This window comes from Larus michahellis, chromosome 8, assembly GCF_964199755.1.
Source record: "Larus michahellis chromosome 8, bLarMic1.1, whole genome shotgun sequence".
Taxonomy (NCBI): domain Eukaryota; kingdom Metazoa; phylum Chordata; class Aves; order Charadriiformes; family Laridae; genus Larus; species Larus michahellis.
The window spans coordinates 22965119-22977272 of NC_133903.1; the positions used below are offsets into that span (position 1 = coordinate 22965119).

The 12154-nt window shown below is 55.8% G+C and overlaps 1 protein-coding gene across 5 annotated transcripts in view; it reads right to left on the bottom strand.

Moving 5' to 3' along the window:
* The window catches only part of ASTN1 (astrotactin 1), a 65044-nt gene extending 53767 nt beyond the window's left edge, over positions 1 to 11277 (bottom strand). For 3 of the 5 annotated variants that reach the window (XR_012588657.1, XM_074597364.1, XM_074597363.1), the window contains exon 1: positions 10933 to 11277. Coding sequence is in view for 3 of the 5 variants with exons in the window: in XM_074597364.1 (XP_074453465.1) it covers positions 10933 to 11215 (283 nt within the window). In the remaining 2 variants the exon portion in view is untranslated. The remainder of the gene's footprint in view (positions 1 to 10932) is intronic. The other 2 variants (XM_074597366.1, XM_074597365.1) reach the window with 2 other exon arrangements.
* Between the last annotated feature and the right edge of the window lie 877 nt (positions 11278 to 12154).

Here is a 12154-nt window from a genome sequence, read left to right on the forward strand (position 1 = left end):
CTGCCCCAGCATGACTGCCACCAGGAAAGCAGCGTTCAGAGGAGCTCGGGGCCAGCCTGGAGCAGTGGGAAGCACGGCAGGCTCTCCAGTCCAAACCTGATGTTTGCAGATTCCCCAGCAGCTGCGGACACTGGGGACATTGTTCGGGGAGCGGACATGCTGAGAGCACCGCAGCAATTTAAAGTCTTCACTGAGCTGGACTTAGCCTCCCCCTCCCCACCCTGCCCCCGCCCAGGACCCCGTGGTCACAGCTGCAAAGTTGAACCTGGCAAGAAAATTTGGGAGCACGATATCTCCTCTCCCAGGCACCTCCCCTTCCCTATGGAAGCCAGCCAGCTCAGCCAACCCCCACAGGAGACCCCCTGGCATGATACTGCGCTACATCCCGATGCCACGTGTAAAGACAAATCACCCCAACCTGTGCCGAGCCCACACTGGAGCTGTGCCCTCTAGTCGTTTCCCATATCCTCGCTCCTCCTGCAGCACCCTGAACCCTTTGCTCGCACCACCATCCCAGCCCATCCCAAACCCTCCACCTACAGAGCTAGGAAGGGGGGGTTTAAGCCTTGAGCCACCTCTTCTAAAAAAACGCCCTGCTGCTTCATCTGTGGTGGAGAAACCCCATTGTGGGAGGGCATTTGCTGATTGCGGTGCAGCAGCGCCGGGAAGTACCAGGAGCCCACTGGCCCAGGCAGCAGGCTCCCAGCACCGTGCCCTCCCTCTCTCTGTCCCCTTGGGATGCTCAAATTAATTGCCTTCCCTCCTGGAGCTTTTAGCTGGAACAAATAAAAGAAAAAAGGGGGGTTGCCAAAACCCATAATGAGGTCTACAGTTCCTCTGAGCTACAAGGGCTGCTTTAAATTTCAGGGTTTTTTCTTTTTTTTTTTTTTTTTTATTTGAAGGAGGTTTCCATGGTAACTGTCTCCCATCACATAAGAGCCCGTCCCCGGGATATTTCGGGGTTGCTAATATCTGCTTTCCCAGGCAGTCACTGTGTTGTGATGGTGACATTGCAGACAGGTTTTTTGGCAGGGGGGGAGGGTGCAGGAGAGAGGAACAGGAGGTGCTGCTCCCAAAAACTAAGGTCAAGGTCCTGCCTGTACCCCATTTCCCCTGCCCATCAGGCAGACCTCCATCCCAAAGGGCTCTGGTAGCCAAGCAATGATTTCTCTTGGACCACGGACTGGATTTGGGGAGCACTCCTGAGGCAATACAGCCCTTGCCAGACCAAGCAGAAGCGATGTGTCCATGCAAGGGCACAGGCAGGGTCTCCTTAACATCTGCTGCCACCCTCTCCAACCCTTCACCAGCTTCCTTCCTCCCCCAGGTTAGTTTTCAGCTGGATCAGCTCCTCGCGGGAGCAAAGCCAGCTCTCTGCATCCCCCATAGCTGCTTGGTCTGCTATGCTCGTTAGTCATCCTAATTACTGAAATGCCTCAGAGCCAGCCAGGAAAGGGACCATATCTCCTCTTGCATCGGGGCTGTGGACCCTGAAGTTGTGTGACTGATGTGCCACCACCAGCTAGAGGGTTCCTCAAGGATCCTATACCCCTCCTTCAAATATAAATGGTGAAAAAGGCAGCTGCCCATTCCCCAGCATATCTCAGGCTCTGCAGACAGGACATAGCTGAGAGCACAGGCTCAGACCCCTGCCGGTGCCCGTCACCAGCAAACAAAGCCCTGCAGCAAAGCAAATTGTGAGGTCGACTTAGACCCCAAAGATCTCAGTGCCAGCAGCGCAGGGTGAGCATCCATCCCAAGCATGTCCCGGCTGCGGGGCAGTAAAACAGGATCAGACATATCAACGTAGTGCACGGGAGCGGAGGATGCTCTCCTCCAGGCACTTTCTCAGCATTAAGCCATAGCAGGGCGCCAGAACCTGGCAATCAAAAATCTTCCCTTATCTAGACAAACCCCACAGCCTCCAAAGTGCTGCTGCTTGGGGTGAGCTGCCGGCCACAGCCAGGCTGGCTGCAGAGAAGCCAGAGGCCAGCAATTTGCAAGCAAAAGGACAACCAGTCTTAAATGGCAGAGCCATCACCATCCAGATGCTGCCTTAATCCCACCAGGCAAAGATTCCTTCATTTGAAGAACCGTTTTGCGGCAAGACTCAAAGGGAGATGATTTCAGAGCCTCCATTTAGCTGGTTAAGCAACCATCTAAAAAGGTAGGAAATGGGATGTGGCCCAGATGCAAATGCCACCGGTGTGGGGAGAGAAGGGCAGAGGTGAGATAGTGCCAGGGAGGAGTGCAGCTGCCCGAGGATCCCCTCCACTGTGCGGTCCAGAGACAGTTCCTGGGGATGAAACATGCCACAGAGCTTTGGGGGTCTTTGAGGAGCTCCTACATGGGCAGCCCAGACCCCAAAAGTGGGACAGTTCTCAGGGCAGGAATGGGGGTGGACCTGAGCATCCCTGCCAGAAGGCGATCTGAGAAATTAAGGCTGGGAGCGATTAAAGGGAGCCAGGAGCATTGCTCTGCACATCCCGCCAAAACAGAGGGCCCGGCCCCCTGCAGTCCCCTGCCCACCCTGCCAGACCCTGGTACCCGCCGGTGAAAAGCCAAGCAGCCCCACGGCCTGCTCCCCCCTGCTGCTTTCTGGGTCAGTGAGATTCCCTCCCAGCCCCACTGCTGCTGGAGCCAGCTGGATGCATGGTTGCTGTGGCAACGGGTTCCCAGAGACAAAATCCCTATTTCTTTTTTTTTTTTTTTCCCTTGGTTAAGAAAAAATATACAAGAGGCCCTCTACATCCACCCTGCCACCGAAACCTCTGCTCCCAGTAAGAGAGCACGTCGGTGATGGGCACAGCATGGGGTCAAGGTTTCCATAAGGACGGGGATGTGCACCCTGTGCCTCCCTCCTGTGCCTCCCTCCTGAGCCTTGGTCATCCTCAGTTTGTCCATAGGGGGACCCTGAGCTCCTCCCAGGGATTCTGCCCACTTTCCTGCAGTGTTTTCCACCCTGCCTACTAGGATTTAAGTGGCTCCCCTGCTCATAGCTGAGGCTCCATCACCTGGAAGAGGGTATGTGACAAGGCATGCGGGTGCACTCAGTGATTTAGTGGCTAAGAGCAGGTCACCTCCTCCGCTCTGGCCCCATCCTTTGTCTGGAAAAGGGCTGTGGAGAGCTCAGGTTTACATTGCATGGCCAGGAACAAGGGCAGGAATGGGGTCCCACCAGTGGTTTGCACTCAAACCGTATTAGATGAGCCTGTCCTCCCCCACCAGGTGCTCCGAGGCAGGTCCGGGGCAGGATGCATTCCCTCGCTGGTCCCTCTCTGCTTTGCTGGAAGCTCTGCAAGCCCGCAGGCCTTGGTGGCACCTTTGGGGGCACACTGGCCTCTGCTGCCAGCACTCAAGAGGGCAACTCCAGTGCAAAAAGCAAGCATTGAAGCGTCAGAGAGGGAAGGAGGTGCAGCAGCACTGAGGTCTCAGTGATGGGCTGAATTTGATGGAGGAAAAAGGAGGAGGCAAGCAATGGAGAGGGATGCATCCCACACCGCAGACTGGGCAGCAGGCAGTGCTCTGGATGCTATCAGTGGCATCCCACCAGTAGCACCAACCACTCCAGGAGAGTGTAGGAAGGAGGTGGTACCCCTGAATTTGGAGATATAAACCCCAAAGCACCCATCCCAAATTCAACCCTCAGTGACAGGAGCAGGGGTTAAGACTCTGGCCAGGTGATCAGCTGCTGGCAGCAGAAGGAAATTAAGCATGTCCCGCTGCCAGAGCAGGCACGGGACAGCCCTGGCTGTTTTGCCAGCAGGCAGGAGGATTTTTGGGGTGCCTTCCCCACCGCAGGTCCTGGTGTGGGTGGGTTGGGATGCCCCCAGAGAAGCCCCTGGCCAGCCTCCAAGCTGCCTGGCTGGGAGGTGCTGGCGGCCGCCCCCTTGGCCAAGCACGCGGGAACACAGATCATACTGCCAGGTTTCAGTGCATGCGACAGTGTCCAGAATCAAAGCCAAGTTCAATTAATGGCTCACAATCTTATTAGAGAAATTATTTCAGGATCTTGAGTAAAAGTCCGATATATCCACTCCATTCCATTAGTCAGGCTCATTTAGTAATTCAATCAATCTAAGCAAGGCAATTGAGCTCCTCTGATATAATTTAACTCCGTTATTCTCTAGGTACTTAAGAATTTCTTAATATTTGCTCCATTATTTCACCATTACACCTATTTCCAGGTGCAAGGTTCACACCAGAGCGATGCTGTGGGTCCAGCGGTGGGACCAGCCCCACTGCAGCCCTCTGCCGCACCCTGGTCTTATAGGGTGTGTGATGGGGAAGGGAAGCTCCAGTGGTGTTACTGGGGTGTCCTTGCCTCCCTTGGAAGTGAAGTTGAGCTGGGAACCAGCACCACACCACCCTGAGACCCGCTTTTCCACCACAGAGGGCCAGGACCAAAGGCCTGCCCTGCATGCCACCAGCTTTGGGACTAACCGCTGGTGCCCAGACCTGGGCAAGAGGAGTGGGGCCAAGTAACCCCTAATCAAAACCCAATGGGATACTCTTCCCACCTGACATGGAAGTGAAAGAAAAAAAAAAAAAAAAGGATAATAATGACACAACCCTACAGCCCCTTGTCTCCTGCTTCCCTCCTCCGGGGCCATTTAGGAGCTGGGGGGTGAGGGTAGATGGTGGGGGGGACACCACCTCCTGCAGTCTGCGGCAGCAGGGAGATGCCCGGGTTGTGGATAAGAGATGACGGGTGTCACATCCTGCCGCCTCTCCGCGCAGCCTGAAAGAAGAGCTGGGGCAGGCAGGCGTGCCAGCCACCCGTCAGCCCGATTAGTGGCAGCCTGCATCCCCGCAGCAGTCTATCTCATGGCCCCCACGACCCCCTGTGCTATCCCCCCCATAATTAACCCAAGGAAGTCATGGCCACAGCATCCACCGGCACAGTCAAGAGCTTAGCAGAGATTTAACAAAAAAAAAATTGATTAGATATTTCGGGGAGATATTCAAGAGCAGTTAAATATGCCCAACTCATCGGTGCCTTTGAAAAATCTCACCCCTCTAAAAAATTAGAATTGATTTTGTATTTAAAAAGGGATCTATTTAATTTAAAAGTAAGATAATTTGAAATCATGACAGCTTGTATTAAGGCCTGAGTTTATGATAATCTATTAAAGTCATTGAAGTTAAGAACCTTCTACCATCCTCTGTTGCCAAGGCTCCCGTGAAGGCGATGAGGAGTGGGGCGAGTCAGAGGGTGAGGGGTTGCACTGCCCCCATTTCAGGGCATGACAGCTGGGCTGGAAACTGGGGGGGCAGAAAAAGTTCCTTTAGCTCCTCCATGCTCAGGAAAAAAAAACCAGGACACAGGAAGCCATCCGGTATTTCAAGATCTTGAATTATCCAGTGTCCAGAAAGAACGGGTTCAACCCATCAGCTCCATTTTCTCATTCCTCAAGTCCATTTTATGCACAAAACTGCATTTCAAGACTTCGCTTTTCAAATATCTGGTGCATTACTTGGGCAAGGGAGTCCAAGACGTTGTCTTTTGCGCAGTTTTTAATGGCACTGCAAATCTCCATCGAGCCCAGGGGGCCATGGGAAGCTAGGATGCTAATAAATACCCTGCTCACCAGTTTGTAACCTGGAAAGGATGGGGCCCAAAAAATTATCAGCCTGCAGGAGTGTGAATCCGCTTAATGACATATCAAATGCAGATGGATGCTGCCAAGCCAAGCAGCAAGGAAGAAGGGGGTGTGAAGGTTAGCAGACATGGAATATTGAGCTGGTAATTAGCATTTCTTAATGGCCACCAACCAGTGAGACTCGGCCTCCCTTCAGGAAAAAACACAACTAATGCAACAAACACGAAAGAAGATGAAAGGTGACCATTGCAAATGGAGGCTTCCTTGACTTAAAGCAGGATGAAACTGGGTGCTTTTAAATGCAAGCAGTCGGGTGCGCACCAGCAAGCAGCCCCATCCCTGCTCCCACGCCCTTGCCGCTTCCTGAAAATTCAGGAGGTGGGAAAAAACCCCCGCAGCAAAACAGGGGGGTTGGTGTCGCAGCCCTTTTGAGGTCATGCATATAAAACCATGGGCATTTTTATGGGTAGGAGCATGACAGGCAATGCACCTGGGGATGGTGTGCCACCAAGCTCCCCCTGAGCAAACGTGGGCAGCGAGACGGCACATGCACATGAAGGTGGCCAGCACAATTAAAATGTGCCCTGTTCATTAGCAAAGGGACCTACGAAGCAGCTGAAAGCCCTGCCCAAGCACCTCCCCTCATCATAAACCAGGGGTCATAATCCCCAAACCTATCCCTCTGCTTTTGGAGGAACGTGGGAACAGCCACGGGATCCCCACATCTGAGAGGGCTGAGCACCAACGCGCTTGACACACCTGACTCTGGCACCAGGACAGCCACAAGAGGGGACGAGACCCAAAAATGGTGCATGCAGAGCAAGCAACAAGCAATCCTCACCCTCTCGGGTAAAGATAAATATAAATCTAAAGCCACAGGGCAGTGGATCAAGGCAAGGCAAAGCAAACGTGTCCCCCCAGGACCCTGGCTGAGCCCCTGCAGCTCACCGCTACTGAAGAAGCCAACACACGAATGGGATGGATACCAGTTGCATGTCTTTCCCACAGACCCCGAGGTCGGCAAAAAGCCCCCGGCTCCTCATTATCCCCGCTGGCATGGGCGAGCCCCCACAGAGCTTGGCTCAGGAGGGGTCCATCAAAATCCCTGCCATGCTGCCCACCGGTGGTGATGGGATGCCCGCAACCTCTGCACTCTTCATTAAGTCGATTATGTCACCGGAACATCTTGTCGGGGTGGGGGGTGACAGCCAGTTTCGGCGTGCCCAGTTCAACACACAGCCCCAGCACTCTGTTTTTAGCAAGCACCTTATGTGGCTCTCCAAAGACCCCAGCACATCTCTAGCTGGGGGGGGGAAAAGCTTTGACCCATGTGCCTGTCAGTGGGATGCCCAGATCGGCCACCAGGGCAGGGAGGTGCCACCAAGGCAGGGGAAACCACCTGTTTCCAGCACACCAGTCTCCACGAACGCCAGCCAAGCTTGAAAGCACTTGAATTATTTAGCAGGGTTTCGATGGGGACAGGCAGGATCGGAGCAGGATGACACCCAGATACCCTTGGGCTCCCCGATCCTGACCCTTTCCTGGCTGCTCCCCCCAGCCCTGTTGCAGTCCCTGCCACGGCCACCTCCCTGCACGCTCCCGCCATCTTCATGGGTGTCCTGGTTTAAGGTAAAACAGAACTGTTTTTCTTTTCAGTAATTTTACTTTTCAGTTAAGCCTCTCTAACTCTCTGAAATTTACAGCATATTTTTCAGACGGTGTCCACTTCTAGCGGTCTGGTCTGATGTTTATTGTAAATTCCAAGGGATGGTACGCAGAGAGGCTCCTGCTTATACTTATTGCTATAACAACCAAGGTCAGGTAACTTTTTTATGTACCAAGTTGGAGGGTCGGAAGCTGAAGAGTGTAGAGGGGTCGCACTCGCAGGGAGGAGCGGACAGGACAGGTGACCCAAAACTGACCAACAGGGCATTCCAGCCCATCTGCATCACACTCAGTATAAAGCTGAGGGATGAAAGGGGTCAGCCTCTTTCTTCAGTTGCCAGCGTCTGAGGAGGACCCTGTCTGTCCATCTGCCTTTGATCCTGATCTTTGTGTTCCTGACTCCAGATAGGGAATCCAGTTTCCGTCCACGGCTGAGTCCAGCCTGGGCCTTTCCCAGTGCCTGCTGGTGACGTGATCGTCATCCTGGGAGCTCGATACTGGTGTTGCATACATTGTATACATTTCATTACTTTCAATATTATTGTCTTTTCTTTTTATTATTAATATCTCATTAAAGTAGTTTTAGTTTTCTTTTCAATCCATAAGTCTCTCTGTCTCATTCTTCTCTACCTTTGGAGAGACGTTAAAGAGAGCATCCATCTGTCATTTGTTTTAATGGCCAGCCTGGCCCAAACCACGACAATGGGGAAACTGAGGCTTGCAGTAACCTCGAGGGAGTTGCTCGAGACCCCATGTGGCAGAGCCAAGGTGACCAATGGCCACCACCAGGAGCTCCCATGCAGCACTGCCTGCCCTTCATGGTGCTCAAAGCCCGAAGCCAGGCCCTCCCTGGCCTGGGGGGGCAGAACCCTGGGGTCTGGCCCAAGTCCCTGCCAGCCGGCAAGGGCAGCTCCCCCTTGAGGGCCCCTTCCCTGTACACAGGGGAATCTGAAAACCCTGAATCCGAAAACCGCCAAGAGTAGAAGGAGCAGTCCCCTAGCTCCCTCCCCAGCAGAAACACCCTTAACCAGGCCTGGCTCAGAGGCAGAAAGGTGGATGTGGGGATTATCCACCGCTCCGACACGTTATTGGGCACAATTAATGGGTCTGGGGTTTGCCCGGGACGGTGCAATAAGCACTGTGTGAAGCCAGGTTCCTGGAAGGACGCTCAAATGCGTGTCCTTCAGCCACGCGCCAGCCTTGTGGAAACACAGCCACTGACACCGGTTCCACACACCAACCTGACGTGGCCACGTCCCCACTGAGTGCACAGAGCCAGCAGTGATGCCCTCTGCCCCACGGATTTCTGGGCCTGGGGGCTCTCCAGCTCCAGAAGATGCAGCCTCTGAGCTACTAAGTCTGCCACTTGCAAGCTCCGTGTACTTCAGAGCTTCTGCCATACGAAAGCAGTGCCCAGGCTAATAGTAGTAATAATAACAATTTAAAATAATAATAATAAATAATAATAATAACAACAACAACAACAATAACAACAACAAGACCCCCATACACACACGGCAAAGCAGCACAACAACAACAATAATAATACCCACACAGGGCAAAGTGGCTTCACAGCAAGCCCCTCTCTTGCGGGGAGGGACGGAGATTTACCATGGCATTTCCCAGGAGTCAGCAAGCCAAAACCCTGGCAAACAGGGCGCCCGTGAGGTGCCCCCTCCTGCCAGCCCAGCCCCCAGCCCCAGCATGCAGGGCAGGGAGACTGGTACTGGAGCCACCTCTGTGTCTCCACAGCCCAATCCCCGATGTGCCGGGGGCCGGCACAGCCCCGTGCACCCAGAGCCTCTCAAGGAACCAATGTCCCAGGCAGTAATGTCCAGGAGAGCCCGGACATCACCAGGACATGAGGGTGCGCTGGCACGGGGCCAGCCATCCTCATATTTGTCTGGTGGCCATAAGCAGAAGGAGGTGAAAGCAAACCCCTGCCTGGCGTCATCAGCACAAGCCCTGGGTGCAGAAGGGTCTGTCAGGGCGGGTAGGCCCTTTCCTGTGCTGCCCGGCGTATGGCACTTCATGGATTTGAAAAATCCCAGGGGGAAATCCCCACAGCGCCAGTCAGGGGCCACGCCTGGGGACCCCTGCCCGATCAAAGCCATACATCCCTGCCCAGACGTTCCCCGCTGGCAGCATCCCAGGCCACAGGACCCATTGGGGCTCGGCTGCCTGGGAGCAGGTCCAAGGGGGGCAGGGGACAAGCACTCGGTCGCCTTTGGGGGTCTCAAACCAGCGCAGGGCTGGCGGCCATGCTTGCATGTCCCCCTGCATCCTCCGCGCTGCCGCCCCGTTGCCACAGCAACGCTCTCCAGCCTCCGCTGCAGCATCCCGCAGCACAGGGCGCGGACTTGTACCGGGGGACTCGGGGGGGGCAGCACGGCCCCCGGACTCAAGCAAATTGTCCCTGGTTGTCCCCGTGCCTACCACCCCCATCCCACGGCATCAACAGCCCCCCATCTGCCTCTGCCTTTCTCACAGGAGAAGGGGGATGCCCATGCAGCGGTGAGCGCTGCCCCAAGCCAGCACAGCACCCAGGACCAGGGGATTTTTTTCCACAGAGGGGTGTCTAGGGGCCATGGAGGTGATGAAGCACTGGGGAGAAAATCCAGGCTGTGGCCACCGCTATACTCTGCCTGCACTTGAAGATGGCACAGAGGGGCAATGCCATGCACAACAACATGCCAGAGCCTCATTTTTGAGACAACATCCAGACAAGGGTGGCATTTTAAAAACTTCACAGGTAGCCAAGGTCCTGCTGGAGCAGCAACAGATGGACAAGGCTTGCAGGAGTTGTGCACAGCCCCCACGGGACTGGCAGAAAAACGATGGCGGCATTTGCCTGGGGCAGGGGGGTTACATGTGGGTGGTGGTAGGAAGCTGGTATTCTGCACAAATATCATTAAAAATTAAAAATCTCAGTGACCTTGTTCCAGGTGGTGTGGAGGGAAGCAAGTCCCTGGGCACAAGTGGCCTTGCTCTGGTCCCAACATGAACAAAGGAGCAAATCGTTGGGGTTGTTTTGCGGTCTGAAAACTGCAGAAGCCCATCAGATTTGGGCAGATGAGTCTCACACAGTGGGTGAAGCGCAGAGGCCTGGCTAGAACGGGCGGGAACCACCTGGACTATGTGAGCAGGCCAAAGCCTAAACCTGGGGGCAGGAGTACTGGAGACAGCACACACAAGTGGGATGGGAAACGCTGGCACCGAAGTGTTTTTTTTCACCAGGCTGCAGGGAAGGTGACTCCGCTCAGGGGCAGACAAAGCAGAAACCCTCACCTCCAGCCAGCCACGCTGGAAGCAGACTGCGGGCCTCCTGCCAGCACAAGCCGCCAGTGACCGTGCACCGAGCTGGGGATGAGCCCCGCAGACGACAACCCAGGGGAGGCACCGAGCACCCCAGGCCTGCAGCATCTCCCCAGCATCCACCCTGGTGCTGCAGCCGGTGCTGAGATGCTGCAGCGAGGTGAACGGGCACCGGGGCCGAGATGCTGCAGCGGGGCGAACCGGCACCGGGGCCGAGATGCTGCAGGGTACCCGCACGCTGGTGCCGCAGGGAGGAGCCCCGCGGCCGCGGATGCTCGGGTCCCGCTGCCGGGAGGGGAGGGGACCCGCCGCGTACCGGCGCTGCCGGCAGGCCCACCCGGAGGCTCACCCAGCACGAAGTAAGGCAGCTCCGTATTCTCCAGGTCATCCACCACCACCATCTCGCCGGGGAAATCGTTGCGGACGGAGAAGAGCAGCTTGGGCTCGGCGGCCGAAGGGCCGTGCATGATGCTGAGGTCGTTCTCCCGCAGGAAGGGCAGCGCCGACACCGTGATGCTCTTCAGCTTACACTCCAGCTCCTTGGCCGCCGCCTCCGCCGCCGCCTCGGCGGGGCCGCTGCCCGCCGCCAGGCAGCAGCCGGCGAGCAGAGCGCACAGCCCGGCCAAAGCCATCTTGGAGCCCCGCGCCGCCCTCCCAGCGCCGGGCGGGCGGGCGGGCGGGCGGTGGCGGCGAGGGGCGGGGACGCGGGGCCCGGCACCTCCCCGTGCGGCTCGGCACGGCACGGCACGGCACGGGGAGGCTCGGTTTCCCCGGCCCCGCGCCTCCCCCTTCCTCCGCTTCCCCCATTTTTTTTCCCGCATCCCTGGAAAACCGGGAGGGCTGCGGAGCGGTGCAGTGGCAGGAAGGGTGGTGGTGCTGCCTGGCCCGGCCGCCTTTGCCTCCTTCTGCACTGAGGGTAATTTACAGATTCCCCCACTCGGGAGAAATTTCGGACCTCTGGAGTCACAGGCTTCCGAAGTCCCAGCAGAAGTAATGGACCCCCAAAGCCCCAGGAGAATTCGCAGTCCCCCAAAATCACAGACCTCAAAAAATCTCAAGGCAAGTCACGGACCTCCAAAGTCCCAGACCTCCAAAATCCCAGAAGTCCCAGCCATCCAAGGCCCCAGGAGAAGTCACAGATCTCCAAAGCCCCCAAGCTTGTGTGTTTTGGAAAAAAAAAAAAAATATTAGGAGCATAAGGGCCAACCCCAAACCTGCTGGTTGTTTTTGCAGCACAGGCTTTTTATTTTGTCTTAAGTGAACTCAAAGCAGCAATGACCGTTTGCCCAGCCACCACACCTTCCTGCAGACACCTGTGGTTCTTGCAGCCAAAACATACTGATGGAAATATGTTCTCTTCCAGTGCGGGATGAAAGGCCTAGGCCCCACCCTGGTACCCAACAGCAGCAGGAACACACAGACATATTGTTTTGGTTTTCCCCCCTGGAGGCTCCTGCCAGCTGACACCCACTGAGCAGATGGGTGCAGGAGGCATCCCTGCACTGGAAGTGCATCCCTGCTCCCATCCCACCAGCTTCATGCAGGCTCCTTGTGGGGAGCACAGCTCCGTC